The following is a 22,019-nucleotide window of genomic DNA, read 5'->3' as shown; positions in this document are numbered from 1 at the left end:
ATTTCGCTGCCATTCATTTAGATTGCACAATATTTTAATGGGTAAGCAGAGGTGCTCAGTCTTTGTTGTAAGTCTTTGGACCTCTCAAGTTCCAAACATTGGAGGCTGCTCTCAGCCTCGAGTATTCTAGTGCACATAGAATCAACATCTCGTCAAGGTTTAACAGTTTCTTAATTTTGTAGGTCCTCCAGCTGGTTTGTTAGATCCAACTTGATCTCCTCTCGTAATTCCATTTTGAAAGTTAGTAAAATGGATATCAGGTCAGATTTGGTAAGCAGTCCACTCAGGCTTCCCTAGGGCGCCAAATCAAAGGTGTATGACATTACATAGAGAAGCTTGTAGGGTTTGCAGTTTATTTCGTTGAGCAGATGGACTCTAGGTCCTGTAGGGTGCTAAATCAGATGCCTGTTTCATTGTGCAGATAGGGGGTCATAGAAAGACACTTATAATCTATGGCTGAATGACCTCATGTCACATTGAATGGATCCCAGGGCATTCTCTCTCCCCGATTGGCCCATCCCGTTGTTCTGATTTTCTGAGAGAGAAGGAGGCCTGAGTCTAGGCAAAGTATGTTTTTTGAGGGATTTAAAGTCCTTGGGCCTGGCGGGACTGTATAGCCCATTGCACAATCTTAGTGGAGATCATCCTCCTTAGCCATCCGTCTGTGCGCTCCCACATACCTGCTTTCTGTTGCTTATAGCTGTCAGCTCCTGCCCGGCTTGGATGCACCTGCTGCACTGCCTTTTTCTCTTTGTTGGTGCCAGTGAGCGCTATCTTGAATGTTGCTCAATGGGTCTATACAGCTTGGAGTAAGACAACATGCATAAAGAGGATGATGTGGTCAAAATACTCATTTGCCTAATAATTCTGCACTCCCTGTATTTATGCCCGCCCTTGACGTCTCCAGCGTCACAGGAGCGGAGATACTACCGCGTGGAGTCTCCGACCACGCTCCAGTGAGGGTTCGACTGGGAGGGGTAGACCCCTCCAGACGACCAGTGTGGCATCTTAATGCATGGTGCCTGCAAGACAACGACTACACCCTTGAGGTCAGGAACCACCTCACTCTCTACTTTGAAATGAACCTGGGTTCAGTCCGATCACCAGGCACACTATGGGCTGCGTGTAAGGCCACGCTGAGAGGGCACGCTAAACACCTTCTTCGTGTCCGCGAACGCGCCCGAAACTTGCATCTATCTGCTCTAGAGGCAAAAGCCCTAAACCTGGAGCGACAATATGGATACTCTAAATCAACCTCCACTCTGAGGCACCTCACCATGGTGAGAGATGAAATCAAACACTTAGTGTTAGAATCAGCAAAACATATGTGGAGGGCCTCAGCTGCCCGAGTGTACGGATGGGGAGACAAGAATGGGAAACTCCTACATTGGCTGGCTACTCGCCCTCTAGCCAATAGAATTATTCCCGAAATCATGGATGACTCTGGCTCCCTTTCCAAGACTCCCACTGAAATCGCACGCAGCTTTGCCTCATACTACGCTCGCCTATATGCAGAACACCCTCAGCCCAATCCTGAGAAAGATTCTCCTCTCCTAAATGAAATAACCCTTCCCAGAGTCTCCCCGGAGACAAGGAATAGATTAGATGAAGCCCTCAATCTCCCTGAGATCACTAACGCAATTGCACGCCTGGCATCGGGCAAAATCCCAGGACCGGACGGGTTTCCGGCAGAGCTGTATACCAAATGTGGCGACATCCTAAGCCCCCACCTGCTTGAAATGTACACAGAAGCTGAAAAACAAGGTCGCTTCCCTGATGGAATTGACCAGGCCACAATTGTGGTAATCCCTAAAACACAACCACCGTCAAAATACTGCTCGGCGTATCGGCCCATTTCTCTCCTGAATATGGAGATCAAAGTACTGTCTTCAATCCTGGCTGCTAGACTAAAAGAAGACATGCCCTCATTGGTCCACCCTGACCAGTGTGGCTTTATGCCCACCCTTGGCACAAGGCACTGTATTAGACGGCTGCACTTGGCCCTAGCACATTGTGGGACCCTGTCACATAATCCCTTAGCATTACTCCTACTCGACTTTGAGAAAGCCTTTGATACAGTGGACTGGTCTTACCTGGACCAGGTTCTGCAAAGAAATGGGCTTGGGACTAAATTCCGTGGACTGGTGAAACTGCTTTACGCCAACCCGACGGCCCGAGTACAAGTGAGCGGAGTGGTTTCTGATCTGTTTCCCATCAGCCGAGGTACCCGACAGGGATGCCCCCTATCCCCTCTGCTCTTTGCCTTAATGATTGAACCATTGGCGATACTGTTACGCGGGGATCCCCTGAATGAGGGTTGGTCCTGGCCCACTTGCACTGAGGATCGAGTGGCACTTTACGCGGACGACGTCTTGCTATAACATCTCCAACCCAGCCACTAGTGGCCCCCGCGTGCTATACTTACTGAACCTCTTCGCAGAGGCTTCCGGGCTGATCCTAAACCATAGTAAATCCTTGCTGGTTCCTCTCCACCGCTCTCGAGACTGTGTGGATTGGCATACTATCCCAGTGAAAAGAAATAGCTTTAAATATTTAGGAATATACATCTCGCTACTCCCGGAACTAACCTGGGAACTCAACATTACACCCTGAGTCAGGAGAATTAAGACTGACCTCCAACGTTGGAAAACGCTCCCCCTTAACCTCCTAGGCAAAATAGTGCTATTTAAGATGATGGTCCTTCCCAGACTTCTTTACCCATTACAGAACTTCCCTCATCCCATCCCAAAGAGATGGTTTAGGGAGCTGGACACATTAGCACGCCAGTTCATATGGAATGGAGTGCGTCCAAGACTGGCACTCGTCACATGCCAGAGTGACGTCCAAGATGGGGGACTGGGCATGTCCAACATTTACCAATACCACCTCGCAATGCAACTGCATGTAATTAATGATTGGATGGGGGGCGGATGGTCGGACCCGGCATACCGCCTAGAACTTCACACACTGAGTTACCCACGGATCTTGGATGCCCTATATGGGGGCCCGATCTCACAAGATACCCCAGACATAACCAAGGTGGTCCTAATGGGATGGCGGGCGGCTCAAAGGGTGACGGGTTGGTGGGGACGCCTCACCCAACAGACCCCGCTGTGGCACGGGAAACAGCTGGAGGAAGTCGTGGGCCTAGAGGGATTCCAAAGATGGGACAACATTGGCATATCCACACTAGGCGACATTTGGAACGGGACACACATGCGGTCCTTTGAGGAGCTCCAGAATCTATTTTCACTAAACAAGACACAATTCTATAAATATCTCCAACTCCGTCATGCCCTACATTCACACATACAAACAGGGACCACAATATCAGAATACAGCCCGATGGAGGCAAAGGCACTAACGGGGTGTCTGGGCAAAGGGGGCGTCTCCCAGATATACCGCGCCCTGGTGTCCAACACAGTGCCCTCTCTGGAAGGGCTCCGCCAGAAATGGGAGGGATGGGTGGGCCCCATAGAAGAGGTAGATTGGGGCGAGGCACTGTTGGCACCCCGTTCCCTTACGATGGCCTCCCGTTTCCGGCAAATACAGACATATTACCTTCACGTAGCATACCTAACACCTACTAAACTACATAGAGCGGGCCTCCGAGCTACAGCTGATTGCCCGCGGTGCCTATGCCCCTCTGCCGACTTCTTTCACATGGTTTGGTCATGTCCAGTCATAGCGACCTATTGGAGGGCGGTGTTGAACGATGTCTCTGGGGTCCTGCAAGTAGACATAGGGAAATCACCTCTGTCCGCGCTACTGGGAATCATGGGAGACACTGGGTTGAGAAGACCAGATAGGACCCTCTTGGGGGTGGCATGTCTGGTAGCCAAGAGGGATATAAAGGCGAATTGGAAAGCCAAAGGGGCCCGGCCCTGAGTAAGTGGAGGCGTGGAATGGACTGGTGTGCGAGCCGGGAAAAATTGGTATATGAGGCTAGAGGTTGTCCGAATAAATACCACAGGATATGGGGAAGGTGGGAAGCCGCTACAAGTGCCTTCCCTACGTCACCGGGGGCTGCCTTTCCCCAGAGGGTCGAATCAGCTCCCCCTCTTACACTAACCTTATAGATCATCACAAAACTCACTAGGGCCTGTCTAGTGGATATGCGTGCAAGTGTCCTTTTTCTTTTTCTTTGTAAACTGAGAACGTGTCGTTGGAACAAGGGATCTGACCTATGTTGTGTGCCCGTTGGCACTATATTTAAATGTCTGTATCATTTTATTTGTTTGAGTTTTGGAAAACAATAAAAATACTTTATAAAAAAAAAGTGTTGGTGGTTCCCTCTGCCCTTCGTAGGTCACTCATGAAAAGTATATGAAAATTGTTGCATGGTTGAAGGGGTTTATGGGGCCTAATAGATTAGTGGTTTCGCTGCTTGTTGATATGCTTTTTGGCAACCTCAAACCACATTCTCTTGTTTCTTTTTTGCTTTTTTAATTTTTTTCTAAATCCTGAGAGCCCGTGCCCACCAGGCAGCTACATCATGCCACACCTAGAGGCAGAGCATGGAGTCATTCCCACACTGTCTGGCTGGCTCCCCTTCAGGCTGACATTATCCAATAGTCATGCAGGAGCCTGCGTACTCCTTTTCCCACCAACATCCTCCTGGGCGGCAGCTGCTGTGCCTCCCTTGGTCGTGGGCACAGGAGGCAGCACAGCTCCAATAACCTGCTAGTCCTGGGGATGGGGTTCCTGGGTTGTCAGTGATTCCATAAGGCCCAGGGAGATGGGATCCTTGGGGCCAGGATGCATTGGGGGGAAGGCATGCACATGCCCTCCTCAAGCTGATATATATATATGTTACCATACCAGCCCTAGCCACCAGGAACATTTTCTTCAGGCATCTTGGTCTTTAAACTGTGCTTTTGGCAGGTAGCTGGGTTTTCTGGTTTTCAGAACACCCTGCTGCACTCCCTGGGTTCCAGGCTCTCCTGGCCAACTTGCAGGAAACCTATGTATTAGCAGCGGAATCATGTCCAGTCCCCTAACTGTTCCTCAGGGTTCATAAAGCGGCTAGTGCCACTGGCCCTGGAAAAATCCATCGTAGTCCTGTGGGTCAGCTGGAGACAAAGTCTCAAAGTTCATCTTTCCAGGGGCATTAGGTGACTTCTCCTTCTAGCCGTGCCTTCTGTCACTGTTGTCACTCTAGGTCTAGTGTCTTTTCATCCGTCTCTCCCTGGTTCAGAGGTTTTTAAACAGGTGTGAAACATTCTAGAAGCCAATCAACCCTACCCAATCCTAGGGTACCACATCATCACTTCATCCCTGCCCCAACCCTCCTACACATCATTCTGGGACATTTTAGTATGGTGACTTCAAGTTATCTATGGAAAGTGTTCCCCTGAGAACCTTAGCTCCACCCCTAGCTGACACAGCTGTCTGATCTCTTCCCATGAAAACTTCAGAAGCAAATGCCTCCCGAGCCGGCTCCAGAGTTTGGTGACTCGTTTGTTTCAGTGGGCCTGGGCTGGCCCAGGTGCAGTGTGACAAGTTGATTAACAGATGCTGATTTTCTCCCACACTTTCCTTTCCCAGAAACTGGGTCAAGCCCTGGTAATATCCCTATTGTGTGGGAAGGCCTTGGATCTAATTAGGTTGTCCCAGTAGGAGGTACAAAGGCTGGGAATTGGATTAGACGCTGAGCCAGGTAAACAGAACAATTCATAAAATGCCATTGTAGGTACGATGTCATGGACTGTAAATCTAAACTCTGGGTGCCTTTTTACACTTGGCTTGATACATTACATTACTGAACCTTGTAGGCCTAAATAGGGTGAAACTGTCCCATAGTGCAGATTTCACCTATAATGTGCAGTGCAAGGTAAGCACCATAGAACTTCAGTATGCACTCTAAACCTACACTATGAATGCCCACCCACATTATAAGGCCTACCACAATGGAACGAGCCTGATCCCAATATATGGCAAAGACAGTCATCCAGCAACGATAAGAAAAAGCCAAGAACCCCCAAAGACTATGAGACAAAGAAAAATCAGATGCGACATCAGAAGAAAGATTAATTATGCAAGTAATTATAAAACACCTCTTGCCCAGTAATCTCTATAGCTGTGTTTTAAAGAAGCTTAATATTGCATGTGCCCACTAATCTTGGGCGATCTCAGAAACCTGGCGAGCCCTGGGGTGCATCAGGTTAGCTGACAGATGTTTCACTTTTTCAAGCCTGATGCGATGCAGCTACTTATTGAAGCTTTACACTAGCTGGATTGCCGCCACTAGCTGGGCACCTGCCCCTATCTACAGTGCACCCAAAATGTTATGGCAAAGTAGCCTTGTTTATTCCTGTTAAATTATTCAAACTGTTGTGTTTTTCACTTTTAAACCCTGACTTTACTCTTGTTTGGGTACAGAGATGGATCACACAATAAGGCCCTGATTTATGCAGGAACACATATGATTACATTGGATGTATCTCCTTGCCCCAACCCATTATTTCATGGATGATTACCCAATGCACTCAGATTCCTTACCATCAACACATAGGACCTTTACTCCCCAATGATAAGGAGAATTCTCCTGAAATGGATTGCTTAATAGGAGGATACAGGAGACCCTCTTACTTTCAGGTGACACGACTAGACTACCATCCACCAGCTACTTTTACAAGCTTCATTCCTTGGTCACAGCCAACTGAAAGGTATTTACATACTGATCAGAAGGAGAATACAGTTCAAGGTGGATTCATTCTACTGTGACAGAGAGGGGCGTATACAATTTATGAGAGGTGAGTTGCAGGGTGATGGATGTTTTTGGTTTGCATTTATGTCCCAATTGACAACAAAGGATTGTTTTTTGCAGAACTATTTGCTATTATGTCCAACTTTACAACAGATGTTTTATTGGTGGGAGAATACTTCAAAGTTTAACACTTGCACCCACTATGGACCATTTAGGCCTGGCTTGTTGATCTAACACGCACCCGCCGTCTCTGCTGGACGGCACAGAGGACCTAGATTTGAATGATACATGGATAGGCACCCGACCGCATGACAAAGACTTTATCTTCTATTATAATGTTCACATAACCTCCTCGAGGATATATTGGTTTAAAAAAAAAAGAATAAATACTAGGTTAATGCAGCACAGACAATGCCTGACCCAATATTCTGCATCAATGTATTAATGGTGGAGTGACGATTGCTCCCTTTGAGAAGAAATAGTCCTCCAGTTCGAGGAAGCTGTGCATTACAGAAAAAAGGGCGTGCATGTTATAACAACAGAGAAATTGGATGGTTAACTAGTGAGAATTATATCATTGTACGTCCTGCAACATGTACATATGCCATCTCTCTTAGACGTATTGACTAAGATGAAGGATAATATGAGGAGGAAACTCCTTTGGTTGAGGCACTTCAACATGGTTTAATCCCCTTCTCTGGGTGTATACCCACTGAACAAATTTTCCAGTGATGGCATGCCAAAGTCCCCACTGTGAACCTTTTCAGAGTAAGGTGTTCAGAATGTCTGATGAGTCGTACATCCACAGGAAACATAGTTTCTTCTCCCACAATCATAGACATTATACAAGAATAAATAATATGTAGAGTACAGTCTAGCAGAACGTATAGACAAAATAGTTATGGAATTAATCACAATCTCAGATAACACAGAATAAGGTTTTAAAGAGACATTAAAATCTTGAGGGTGATGATGAACCTGACTAGACAGATTAAAATCCCATTGACAGAACAACCGAAAAGGGCAGTAACCCAACGGAAACAGTGCTTCAAGGAACGAGCTATCAAGATAGACAAATTGTTGGGAGCCAGCAGAAATTGGATCCTTAATGTTAGGGGGCAGGATGGAAATAGGACATCCTCTGAGGAACATAAGTAAAAGGATTTCACTGCCTTCTATAAGAAAAATGAAACTGAGTCTCTGTTAGAACAGACAGAATAACACCACTGGTCTAGAATAAATAATGGGTCTCTTTTTCAAAAAGATTCTCCTTCCAAATGGGCTTGCTGCAAGCTAGACTTTAAAATACATTTCTGGATTCAGGCAAAGACTTTAATATCATAAGGGATGCAAATATAATGCTTATCTGCAAAATATAAAAACCCAAGCAATATTGCATGTTGTACAGACCATCTTCTGATTTAATATAGCTCTTAATATATTTACAAAGGTCCTAGCAAATAGATTAGAATCCCATCTGACATATTTGATAAACCCAGATCAAACAGGATTTATAACAAAAAAGTAAACTTTTGATAGCATTAGGTGGATTCTCCATCTCATCAGAAAATGTATGTGTATATTGTATTGTATTGTAATCGTATTTATATAGCGCTTACTACCCCTGACGAGGCGTCGAAGCGCTTTTCGATGAGTTGCACGCTACTCCGGTACCCAACAAGAATTAGTGATGGATTAGTATAATTTAATAAGGAGTACAGTTTTAGTATTATTATGAGTTAATTTGAGTTGCGGATATGAGAGTTTGTTAGTTAGATTGACTGGAGTAATGGAGGGGTGGAGGAGGAAAGAAATCCAGAAGTGTTAATTGGGAGTTTATCCTTCATTTGCTCAATCCAAAGGCTTGAGATGAATAAAAGGGGGGCAGAGGGGAAAGAGGATGTGGAAGGGTTAGGGAGAGCATAGTAGCAGGGTGAGATGAATGCAGGAGAATTTAGTAGGGTTGTGTGGGAGGTCACAGAGGTAGAGTGAGGTTTGGTGAGTTAGATGTGGGGGTGGAGGGATGAGCTTAGGCAGAGATATTTAGGAGATGGAAGTGGTCGAAGGGATTTGGGATGAGTCCGAGTGAGAATGGAGGATAGTTTGATAGAGACATGACATAAGAGCGATGAGTAGATAAGTGTGATAAAAAGAGAGCAGAAATTCATAGAAACATGCCAGGCACAGAAACAACATATACACATATATATATATATTTATACACACACACACACACACGACTATACACACACATCTGCACATACAATACATAATTAGAAACATGGGTAAAAAATACTTAGTCGTCCATCCATCATCCTGGTAAAAAGGCGGGAACTCCCCCACCTACCTCGAGGGTGGACGGGGCGTGGCCCAGCGGGCGGAGCCCACAGGTGCTCCACAAAGGGAGAAACCCTCCACTCTGTGTCTCCAGCAGAGGAAGACAGAAACCGCGCGTCCCAGTCAGACACCGACCACGCTCCAGCACATCATCAGCTCACCTCCAGGAAGGATTCCAGATCCCCTCCGCCATGGGATCTCTGAGCGCACAGCCCCGCCCCGCCCCATCCCTGCTAAGCCCAAGAGCCAGGGTGGGCCGTCCTTTCCAGAAGGTGAGCTTCAAACCGCGGCATCTGCCGCGTCCACATTGTACACTAGGGTACGTGATGGGCCACGGGGGCAAAACGTCTTCAGCAACCTTGTGTGCCCCCGGCAATGTCATTGCCACTAGTGCGTCCCCGCGGAGATGTCCTCGCGCCCCTGCGCATCAACGACGCACCACGCGAGTCGGCGGCAAACGCAGTGGGGTCGCCTTGGAAAGCTGTCCATCATTCTGGCAAGAGGTGGGAAATTCCCCTACCTATTTCGAGGGTTGACGGGGCGTGGCTCAGCGGGCGGAGCTTACAGGTGCTTCATAAAGGGGGAACCTTCTACTCTGTGTCTCCAGGAGAGGAAGATAGAAACCGCGCGTCACAGTCAGATACAGATTACGCTCCAGTACATCATCAGTTCACCTCCAGGAAGGATTCTGGATCTTCCTCTGCTATGGGATCTCTGAGCGCACAGCCTTGCTTTATCTTTGCCAAGCCCGAGAGTTAGGGTGGCTTGTCCTTTCCAGAAGCTGAGCTTCGACTGCGGCACCTGCTACGTTTATATTGGTAAGTGCTTCCTTTGAGGTTTAGTTTCTGTAAAATGAGCATCGTGGCCTACACAACCGGAGTATTTTCTACGAGTATGTCAGTAAGCGTTACCTAGCATGTTTTATATACCCTGTTTATATTGTACAATAGGGGTACGTGATGGGCCACGGGGTAAAACGTCTCCAGCAACCTTGTGTGCCTTTGGCAATGTTATTGTTACTAGTGCGTCTTTGTGGAGATGTCCTCGTGCTTCTGCGCATCAACAACACACCACCGGAATCGGCGGTAAAAACGCAGTGGGGTCGTTTTGGAAAGCTGTCCGTCATCCTGGCAAGAGCCGGGAATTCCCTACCTACTTCGAGGGTGGACGGGGCGTGGCTCAGCGGGCGGAGCTTACAGGTGCTTCATAAAGGGAGAACCTTCTACTCTGTGTCTCCAGGAGAGGAAGATAGAACCCGCGCGTCACAGTCAGATACAGATTACGTTCTAGTACATTCTTGAGTACGTTCTCAACTGGGGCACCTGCTACGTTTATATTGGTAAGTGTTTCCTGTTGAGGTTTAGTTTCTGTAAAAATGAGCATCGTGACCGAACCAACCGGAGTATTTTCTACGAGTATGTCAGTAAGCGTTACCTAGCATGTTTTATACGCCCCGTTTATATTGTACACTAGGGGTACCTGATGGGCCACGGGGTAAAAACGTCTCCAGCAACCTTGTGTGCCTTTGGCAATGTTATTGTTACTAGTGTGTCTCTGTGGGGATGTCCTCGTGCTTCTGTGCATCAACAACGCACCACCGGAATCGGCGGTAAACGCAGTGGGGTCGTTTTGGAAAGCTGTCCGTCATCCTGGTAAAAAGCGGGAATTCCTTTACCTACATTCGAGGGTGGACGGGGCGTGGCTCAGCGGGCGGAGCTTACAGGTGCTTCATAAAGGGAGAACCTTCTACTCTGTGTCTCCAGGAGAGGAAGATAGAACCCGCGCGTCACAGTCAGATACAGATTACGCTCTAGTACATCATCAGTTCACCTCCAGGAAGGATTCTGGATCTTTTTTTGCTATGGGATCTCTGAGCGCACAGCCTTGCTTTATCTTTGCCAAGCCCGAGAGTTAGGGTGGCTTGTCCTTTCCAGAAGCTGAGCTTCAACTGGGGCACCTGCTACGTTTATATTGGTAAGTGTTTCCTGTTGAGGTTTAGTTTCTGTAAAAATGAGCATCGTGACCGAACCAATCGGAGTATTTTCTACGAGTATGTCAGTAAGCGTTACCTAGCATGTTTTATACGCCCCGTTTATATTGTACACTAGGGGTACCTGATGGGCCACGGGGTAAACGTCTCCAGCAACCTTGTGTGCCATTGGCAATGTTATTGTTACTAGTGTGTCTCTGTGGAGATGTCCTCGTGCTTCTGTGCATCAACAACGCACCACCGGAATCGGCGGTAAACGCAGTGGGGTCGTTTTGGAAAGCTGTCCGTCATCCTGGTAAAAGGCGGGAATTCCTTTACCTACTTCGAGGGTGGACGGGGCGTGGCTCAGCGGGCGGAGCTTACAGGTGCTTCATAAAGGGAGAACCTTCTACTCTGTGCCTCCAGGAGAGGAAGATAGAACCCGCGCGTCACAGTCAGATACAGATTACGCTCTAGTACATCATCAGTTCACCTCCAGGAAGGATTCTGGATCTTTTTTTTGCTATGGGATCTCTGAGCGCACAGCCTTGCTTTATCTTTGCCAAGCCCGAGAGTTAGGGTGGCTTGTCCTTTCCAGAAGCTGAGCTTCAACTGGGGCACCTGCTACGTTTATATTGGTAAGTGTTTCCTGTTGAGGTTTAGTTTCTGTAAAAATGAGCATCGTGACCGAACCAACCGGAGTATTTTCTACGAGTATGTCAGTAAGCGTTACCTAGCATGTTTTATACGCCCCGTTTATATTGTACACTAGGGGTACCTGACGGGCCACGGGGTAAACGTCTCCAGCAACCTTGTGTGCCTTTGGCAATGTTATTGTTACTAGTGTGTCTCTGTGGAGATGTCCTCGTGCTTCTGTGCATCAACAACGCACCACCGGAATCGGCGGTAAACGCAGTGGGGTCGTTTTGGAAAGCTGTCCGTCATCCTGGTAAAAGGCGGGAATTCCTTTACCGACTTCGAGGGTGGACGGGGCGTGGCTCAGCGGGAGGAGCTTACAGGTGCTTCATAAAGGGAGAACCTTCTACTCTGTGCCTCCAGGAGAGGAAGATAGAACCCGCGCGTCACAGTCAGATACAGATTACGCTCTAGTACATCATCAGTTCACCTCCAGGAAGGATTCTAGATCTTTTTCTGCTATGGGATCTCTGGGCGCACAGCCTTGCTTTAGTTTCCAAAGAAACTATAAATCAATAGAAATATACATATAATCTGAAAAAAAAATGTATCCCCATAGGCATATGCAGTTCATAGTTGTTTGAAAAAGGTGGTTATGAAGGAAAGAGCCAACTCTTGAGTAGTTTCCTGAAAACAAGAAAGTTATCTGTGGCTCTTATAGTTGGGGGTAATGAATTCCATAGTTTGGCTGCTTGGACGGAGAAGGATGTACCACCTACAGTCTTTTTCTTGTATGGTGGTGTTCTAAGGCGGGGTGCCAGTCTTGAGCGGAGGGTTCTTTGTTGGATGTATTTGGTAATTTTCTTTCTGATGAAAAGCGGTCCTGTTCCATGTATAGCTTTGTGGGTGATACAAAGCAGCTTGAAAGTGCATCTTCTGGCAACGGGTAGCCAGTGTAGTGCTCTCAAGGCAGGGGAGATGTGGGCTTGCGGCTTTATATGTAGTAGTAGCCTGGCTGCGGAATTCTGGATACGTAGTAGTTTTTTCATAACAGATAGAGATGATCCATGGTAGAGGCTATTGGCATAATCCAGTTTGGATAATACAAGTGAGATAGTAGCTTGCACCTTGTGTGGAAATCCGAGGTGAGGGAAAATGCGTTGTAAAGTCTTTAAGGTGATGAAGCTTGTGCGTGCTAATTTGTCTACTTGGGCATACAAAGTCAGTTTGGAATCCATGGTGATTCCTAGGTTTTTCACTTCCTTGGATAATTGAGGAGGTGGTCCGAGATCGTCAGGCCAGCCGCACAGAGGGTCATAATGTTTCCAGTCACCACATGTGAGTATTTCAGTTTTGGAGGTATTTAGTTTGAGATGGCTCCAGGTCATCCACTGATCAACGGCTCTGAGGCAACTGAAGATTTGAGAGTTTTCAATGTTTTTGGGGTCTTCTAATTGAAGTAGTATTTGTGTGTCATCTGCATAGTTGTAGCATGTGAGATGGAAATCATTGATCAGTTCTGGTAAAGATATCATGTAGATGTTAAAAAGCAAAGGTGAGATGATTGACCCTTGGGGGACCCCTGTTTTTGTGAGGTAGGGTTCGGATGAGAAGGGGGGTGAGTGGATGATATTTGTTCTTTTTTGGAGATAGGAAGTAATCCAGTCGAGCGCAATCCCTTGTATGCCGGCTTCGTGGAGTCTTTGAGTTAGGGTGTCATGGTCAACTGTATCAAAGGCAGCTGAGAGGTCCAAGAGAAGTAGTGCAGCAACTCCATTTCGGTCAACTGTGTTTTTAAGATCGTCCCAGATTGCCATGAGTGCCGATTCAGTGCTTCTTCCTGGGTGGAATCCAGTTTGGAAGTCTGAAAGTATAGAGTTGTCTTCAATGAATTGTGACATCTGGGCGAATGCTGCTCTTTTTATCAATTTGCCCAGGAAAGGTCCATTTGTGATAGGTCTGTAGTTGTTTGGGTCTTGCGGGTCTAGATTTGTTTTCTTTAATAATGGTCGTATGTATGCCTTTTTCAGGTCTGTAGGAAAAGTTCCTGAAGTTAAAGAGTTGTTGATGATTCTTCTTACAGGTGTGGCAGCGGAAGTAGATAGCAGGATGTTCTTGAAGATCTGTGGTGGGCAAGGGTCAGAAGGGCAACCAGAAGGTCTGCTTGCTTTGACTAAATCCATAAATTCATCCTGGGATATTTGTTTGAAGGACTGTAGAGGTTGGGATGGTTTATTCTTAAAGGGTATTTTAGTAAAGGGGTTGGTGCTGATGGTTTTTTTCTTCTGTTTTAAATAGGAGTCCAGTGTGTCTGCCTTGGTTGTGTAGTGAGTTGCCAATTTGTTTGTGAAATCTTGAGTGGTGGGATGACTTCCTTCCATGCATGTGGGTTTTCGAAATTCATTGAGAATTTTGTAAAATTCCTTGGTTGTAGATTGAGCATTTAGAATTCTGTCTGAGTAGTATCTTTTTTTAGCTTTTTTGATTGATGATTTGAATGTCCTGTTAAGTTTGTGTAGCTGCAGTTTGTCTTGACTGTTGTTTGTTTTGAGCCAGGTCCGCTGCAACTTTCTGATTTGTTTTTTAATCTTTTTAAGTTCTGTGTTTCTCCAAGGTGTTGGTTTTCTTTTGTCATGTTTAGTTTTTCTGAGTGGTATTAGGACATCAAAAGCTTCCTGTAGCCACTCATAAAGTTTAGGTACAGAATTGATTGTATCTAGATCTGTCTTTGCTGTTAGTTGTGTTTCTAAGTGATCCAAATTGAGTTTTCTCCATGGTCGATAGGTGTATGTATGTAGGTGGTTGTGGGGTGTGTTGATTTGTGGAGTTGTCTGTCGGAAAGTTATCAGATGGTGGTCTGACCAGGTGGTTGGTGTGATGCTATGAATAGTAACAAGTTCAGGCTTAGCAAAAATGACATCTAGGATGTGACCAGCGATGTGTGTGGGATAGTGTACAATCTGATGTAGATTCAATGCGAGTAGGCCAGTGGTGATAGCTTTTGGATGGGGCATATTGGGTTTGTCAAACCAAATGTTTAGATCCCCAAGAATGCATAGATTGGAGTATAGTGTAATAAGGTTTGAGACTATGTCAAGAAAGGCATCTGGGAAAGTGGAGTTGTTAGGTGGAGGTCTGTAAACACACACATGTTTAGGCACACATTCACAAACCTATGCAAAAAAACTGGTCATGCTAGATATAAAAGTGAGTAAAGTCTTTAGTCTTCTTTTATGTCTGACATGTCCCGGTGTTAGCTCTGCAAAATCTGGTCACTATAAATATCTAACCACATCTGTTGGTCGTCGTGGGCCATTATGGCTAGAGCTTTAGCAGCTTGCAATGTAATGGCAGACATTGACGAGAAACATTTGCCTATCTTGTCTAGGAGTCTGCCTTCACAATTAGAAGGAGCAGGAATAGGCGTAGAGGGGATCTTGTGGGGAGCCACAATGGTGGATGGCGGGGTCATCCTGGGAGTCATTGGTGATGGAATATGCTCTGGAGTCTTTGGTAACGGAGGAGGAAGAGGACCCGTGAAATGCTCCGGACAGGATGAGCGAGCAGGTTTAGGAAACCTACTTCGGTAATCTTTTAGCATGCCCTGGAGGTCCTGCAATAAAGACAGAGGCACTTGTATGATGTCTTGTTGTGTATGAGACTGATCCCAGCGCTGGTAGTGTGTTTTCTGAAGCGTGGATTTATCAGCAAACCTAGGTTGTTGATAATATTCGTTATCTTCCTCTTCTTCATCCAGATCGTGGCACTTAACCCTTAGCTCTAAAGGAATATGTGCTGGTCTGAATGGTCCTTCATCCTCAGAGTCATCTATATATAAAATATGTATGAGGTTATGGAGACACCTTACTGGGAAAGGTGTGCTCTGGGCACAGGAATGTTTTAGAAATCTTTATTATCGTCGCCAGTGTCGTCGACTATGCTATCGTCAAGCTCTTCATGGCCATCAGTGATGGTAGTATCTTCATCGAGGTGTCCATCGCCAACGGGGTAGTCAGTGCTGCCATGGATCGTGGGACCATTGTCGGTAAGGCCATCGACGGTGGGACCGTCGACAAGATCTTCATCGTCTGAATGGGTGTCAATACAGAACTGAATGGCGTTGTGGTGGTCGTAGTCGATATTAATGTAGTGCTTGTTGTCGCTGACGAGAATTTTGAAGCAGATTTTACCATCAACAGTTCTGAGGAACACTTAGAGGACTGCATTCCTGATCGTTTTGGAGGTGTTAAAGGGTGAGATCTACTGTGCTCGGAGGATATTTTTTCTTTTTTCTCCTTGGTGACTGCCTTTAACAAACTCATGGTGAGAGTTTTTAAGGCCTTTCTAGATTTCTCAGAATACTTTTTGTCAAAGGATCTTTCTCTCTTGCGTAACCTTCAGTAAGAGGTAGACGAAGTATCACTGTCCTCATCTGAACTGACAGTTATTTTAGATTTAGACTTCTAAAGCCATAGAAGTTGTTTACCGTCATGATCTTTTAATGTTTTAGTGGAAAAGGTGCAACAGATTTTACAGTCTTTCTCCTTATGTGGAGGGTGTAGACAATAAATGCAATCCTGGTGTGGGTCATGTGCATGCAGTCTTTTCTTCCCACAGGAATTACAGGGTATAAATAACCCTTTTTTAGGTGGTTCAGACATACTGTCAATAAAGTAAGAAAGCTTACAATACCAGTTTGATGAGAAAACTGAGCAGAGCTCAGGAAGATTCCCTTCACACGACGTGCAGTAAAAAACCTGAGGGAATGGAGCCACTATGATGAGGGTTCTAAAGGGAACTGTCACCTGATTGGCTGGACTTTTTCAATGATGTGAATAAGCTAGTAAAGTTAATGTCATTAACATTGCTTTCAATGTAGACATTCTACACTGCTATTTATTGGTACCTTGGTACTCCCACTTCGACGACAGGGATGATTCAAGCATATGAATATATGAAAGATCCAATACTGGAGAAGTGTAACTGCAGTTGGCACTCTGCACTCTGTGTCGAGGAGTGTAACTGCAATTGTCCACGTGGCTCTGATCAGGAAGTGTGCCTGTTAAACTCCTCACTACTGTTATCAAGAAGTGTGGCCACAGCTGTCCATCATGCACTTTAATCATCCCCTCTTTCCAGTAGTGTGGCCCACCTGCAATGTATCACCCCATAACCCAGAAATACGTTTCAAAGCCAAGAATGACTTTTCCAGTCTTGTGTGCCCCCTGCAATTCCAAATATCTGTGTTCATGTCAGAGGGCCTCAGCAGGCAGCCCCCACTGTGGTTTCTCACCATGGCTGGCCTGGACTGACAGAGTCTGCTCCCGTTATAGCGGGCCTCCTCCCATAAAAGGAAGTGAATGAAGAAGCATGTTGTCGGTTCTTCATGGGCCACAACAGGAACACCGAGAACTGCAATTGGTGAGACTTTAAAAAGGACTGTACTGAACTGAGCATTGCTTATGCTAAACAAGCGCAATTTGCACCCAAGCCTTAATTTGTGCTGCATAGACATTGGAATCCTAGGGAGAAACTACCTAGCCTTCCCAGAGGATGAACACCCAGGTAAGGGCAAGGGGTTGGTGGCATCCCCAGACGCAATAGCCCTAGAACCAATTTCTTCAGATGTACCTGTAAGTATCTGCTGTGCAGTATTCCATCTTGAGTGTATGTAATAAAGTACTTTTCTTTTCTAAGTAAAGTAATGAGTTTAACAATCAGCAATAGTACTGCTGGGTGAATGTTGATTTCTGAGTTTGCACTACCCCTTCCTTACCACTCCAAGACATGCGTGGAAGCAGTTGTACTTGGCACAGGCTGTGAAACAATAGTAGAATGGAACCTGAGACATCAGAGGTAAATGACCCAAGCCCACAGGACTGAAACTGAGTAGCCCCAGCTTAGCCTGCGGCCCCCAAATGGGGTCTGACATGGATGTACTAAAAAAATGTGGTCTCAGGATGCCCAACAAAGTTCTATATGTGAGTCAACAGACTGGCACAACTGGTGAAGGGCTGCACAGACGGGTTGCCTACAAATAGATTTTCTTGAAGGTGTTTACAAACTTACAGTGAATGAGGTAGATAAATTGCGTATGCATTCGTGCCTAAGTACTTTCAACCTCAGCCTACACACAAATACATTGCATAACAGGTTCCAGACGATATCTTCCTTGATGTACTGAAAGCCTGTTAATGGATAGGTCTTCAGAAATGCCAATATTAGTCTAAATACTATTATCTCATATTCTACAGAATATCAAAGGCACTTTGGAGATGGAGTTAACAAAATCAGTACCCACCTCCTTAGCCAATGCACCATCAAGAAATGAGGAGGCAGTACTGCAAAGACAGGTTGTCCTGCCATGTGTCTCTGAGATAATCCTACAATACTGGACCTTTGTAAAGAGCCTATAAATGAGGTGGATAAAAAAAATCAATGCAAGCATATGACTGGAAAAAGGCTGAATATTGGGGCGAAATCTACATATTAACCCAGGTTTAAGAAGCTACTTGTGGTTCACATGTCTAAAGCACATTTAGAAATAATATTTACTCAATAATATATTACAAAGATAAAACATATTTTTGAATTAAGTAAGTAAATACCTCTTTGCATCTGGAGTTAAAAGCCAGTTCTAGTTTTCTTCTGGTTTCAGGTATACAACACTTTTTCATGGTTGGATAATAATGTGGATACTGGAGGGAAACTTTATATTTGTTGCTATTAGTTTTTTCCAAACTGTCAATAAAGTCGCTTGGGAGACCTTCTGAAAATTACAAATCAGAAAGAAAATAATTCACATTTAATTTGTTTTACTGTAAAATGTTTCTTAACTTTGAACTTACTAAAATATTCAAATATTATTCACAAATATGACCAGCAAGAAATCTATTTATATTAAATACAGTGAAAAATTCATATATGGGAAAATCATTAACCATGAACATATAACATCCATCAAGTTATCCTTGTTCCAGTATTTATTCTCATGTTCACAATCAGTAGTAGTTCTAGAGACTGAAACTACTTGTTTGAAAGACGACCTCCCTACAGTGTCTCTGCAACCAGCACAGATAACTCTCCATTTGCTGCTTGTTACTGTGGAGAGAAGCAGAAGACACATCAGGGTCCGACTCGCATCACAGCCTCTGTAGCTTTGTGCGTTGTAGTTCTTGGTTACTCATGTCTAGTGTTGAGTGTCATGCAGCCTTTAACCTTCACATACCAACAGATACAGATGGGAAGCAGGATAGTACAAGCTACTATCTTTTCTTCTTTAAACCTCTCTGGCGTATTTTCTTCCCTCTAACGTCCCCCTCACCACCCATCCAAAATATAACCTGTATCACAGATAGGGGAGGCTGAGGGTATTTAGAGCATGCATGAAGGCGTGCAGTAAATGTTTGCTTCTTCTAGTTATTGCTGACATTTGAGAGGCCTTCAACAACACACACATTAGGGCAAAAGAGATACCTTTTCACCCTACATAGTCACCTCACCCCTCATTCCTATCAAACAGACTTCCATTCATATGAATGAACTCCTAAAGATTCACAAACCAACCCATTGTCCCACAGTCATCTGCGGCTAACTCATGGTTAACTATAAGGACTCCCTGAAAGTCTTCCTCTCCCAGAATAGCATTTTCCGAAGCAAAAAAGCCAGTGACACAACTCTACCTCAAAATGTCATTTGCCAACAACCTTATTTATCCCCGAGACTTGCCTTAATACAACCCAGTCATTAACGTCTGATCTCTACCAGAAGCTCACGCCAAGCAATATTCAATTTGCTATGACCACTGCTGATAGTTAATCAAGTCCTCACACTCCAACATAGCCCTTGACAGCTTCACCCCTATTCTCATATCTATACAAAGGTTTTTGGCTCCTACATAGACACAAACATATCTTTCAAGGACAATTTAAAAAATGAAATCTCAAGCAGCAAGGAACCAACCCAGACTACTCAGCAGACTCAGTTTTCCTGCACCTCCACATCTTCCACTCACGGTCCACGCCCACATATCCACTGATGGTACAAATGCTCTGCTTCCCTCAACCACGTTGTATGAAATTAGAAAAAAACATGTACACATTGCCCTGACTCTGCTGCATTACCTTCTCTTTCTGAACTACCATCAAACTCAAGGTTTACTTCGAATGCACATGATTATCCTAGTGTTCAAAGCTAAGCACAGTACAATACCCTTCTTCGTATGTAAACTGTTAATCACAAACCACTGCAACTGCCATGGAACTGTTTATAAAACAAGTGGAGGGGAAATAGTCATTGCGAACTTAAGAGCACACTTGGAGATTGAACCAACTTTCATGTTCCTGCTGCCCCCACCCCCCCTCGAATCGTCAGGTGAGCGAGACTGGACCTCATCCTTCTTTAGAATAGGGATAAACCTTTTCTCTACTAAACTTGGTGATATCCTTTTGTAACTTGGTAATCTTCTGCTGAGTAAGGTATTCCTTATTCTCATTGATCTCAGCCAAACGATTTTTAAATGCGGTGTTACTGTTGCCAAGTAATCCAAGTTACAAAAGGATATCACCAGGTTTAGTAGAGAGACGGTATATCCCTATACTAAAAAAGACTACCAGAATGAAGTGCTGACTCGCTCATCTGACGAATCTGGGGTGACCAGCAGGGAGACGAGAACTTACAGTTAGAGTTCATAATCTGATGGTTGGAGCACTGATGAAGAATGGAGGAACTACTCAGGCCGCCATTATAATGTGCCCCCCATCCCGTACCAACAACCCCCGTTTTGGCAGCCCCTTTACCCAGTCTTTAAGCTACATCCACCCATACAATATATGCCTTTTTCAGGCAAGAACAGAGGAAGCGGCAGACACAGAGGAAGGGGAAAACAGATCCAATGGGAAAAAGAAGAATCACAGATGCTAACAAGGAGTCGTGGGAAAAATCAGGCAAAGGCAACTTAGTTGTCAACCTATAAAAGAGATCTTTAACGGATATTGAACAACAGGTCCTAAATAAAGGACTGAGTTTAGTGCCTACCCTAAAGGAGGACTTCTTTAGATTGAACTGCAAGTTGACTCAGTTCTGTTTTTGAAGACAGACCAGTACGAGTTACAAGGGAAGATACAGGATTAAGGAATCGGTCCACATATACACCTCCCCCCTGCTAACATGGTTCTCTCTGAGATTCTTACTTTTGAGAAAGCGGTTCTAAATGATGTAGGTAAACTACATCTCAAATGACCATTCATCAATATCTCAAGCAGCGAGAGAGAAGCTTTGGAAATTCTGGTCATGGATAATACCATCACAATTAAACCTGGTGACAATGAAGGAGCCTTGGTCACACTGGATACAGAGGCATATAGAAAAGAATGCCTGTGGAGCAGTATCGTTTTATGATCCGATCCAACGAGATCTAACAGAGGGTCTACAGTTACAGATACACTCCATGATTGAGGAAGCAGAAACAAATGATTGGATCACCCATAAGGGAGCAGAATTCCTGGCAACCCGCCATCCTAAAATCCCTTATTTTTTTTGCCTCCCCAAGATCCATAAATGGGTTCTGTCTCCACCTGGATGACCCACTGTCTCCGGAGTTGGTTTTGTTAGGAACCCTTGCTTAACTTTTGTAAGGCCTTCCTACACTCACTGTACAGGCCACTCCAACTTTTTTGAAGGATACCAAAGATGTTTTGAATCTCATTCAACATATCAACATGGGGGACATTAAAGATATAGTGGTATGCACCTACCCAAGACGCAGAGAACACTTTGGCATCTCCCTCCAGTACAGGGACAGTACCCTTGCGGAAATTGCAATGTCTGTCCCCCCAACTAGGAGACTTGACTCTGTAGACTAGGGACAGACAGGGACTTGGCACCTGAAGAGACACACCAACTGTAACACCCACAATTGTGTTTATCTAATTACATGCCCCTCTGACCTCCAGTACATGGGTATGACCACCAACGAGCACTGCAGAAAAGAATAGATGAGGACGCGCCACTACTAAACTGAGTGCTTATTACGTTGACAAACAGCGAATCCCTGAAGACCTATTGTGGATTGTTCTTGAAAGAATAGCTACCTCTAACACCACTGTACATTACCTATTGGAAAGGGGACAGGGTTGGGTGTTCAAGTTTAAAACATGGCATACGCATTACCGAGTTTGGTTGTAGATTGGCTCCCTATTTTTCAGTGTACTTCTCGTGCCTTTACTTGCGCTGAGTCTATTATTATCAGGCAGTAACCATGTCCAGACTACTTTTCGACACAGATCTGCTAAATAGAATTAACGCTGTGGTGCCTGAGGTGGTGTGTTTGTAGAAAGTTAACTTAACACAAATACTGTTTCCCTTGGT

General features: G+C 45.1%; 1 protein-coding gene across 2 annotated transcripts in view; it reads right to left on the bottom strand.

Annotated features, from left to right (window-relative positions):
• NLN (neurolysin) overlaps positions 1-22,019 on the bottom strand; it is a 220,771-nt gene that overhangs the window by 113,071 nt on the left and 85,681 nt on the right. For both annotated transcript variants that reach the window (XM_069222853.1, XM_069222861.1), the window contains exon 6: positions 18,260-18,420. In XM_069222853.1, coding sequence (XP_069078954.1) covers positions 18,260-18,420 — 161 coding nt within the window. The remainder of the gene's footprint in view (positions 1-18,259; positions 18,421-22,019) is intronic.

The sequence above is a fragment of the Pleurodeles waltl genome, chromosome 1_1, assembly GCF_031143425.1.
Source record: "Pleurodeles waltl isolate 20211129_DDA chromosome 1_1, aPleWal1.hap1.20221129, whole genome shotgun sequence".
NCBI lineage: Eukaryota > Metazoa > Chordata > Amphibia > Caudata > Salamandridae > Pleurodeles > Pleurodeles waltl.
The sequence above is the reverse complement of the archived record's forward strand: the minus strand, read 5'-3'. Positions and strand labels throughout refer to the sequence as shown.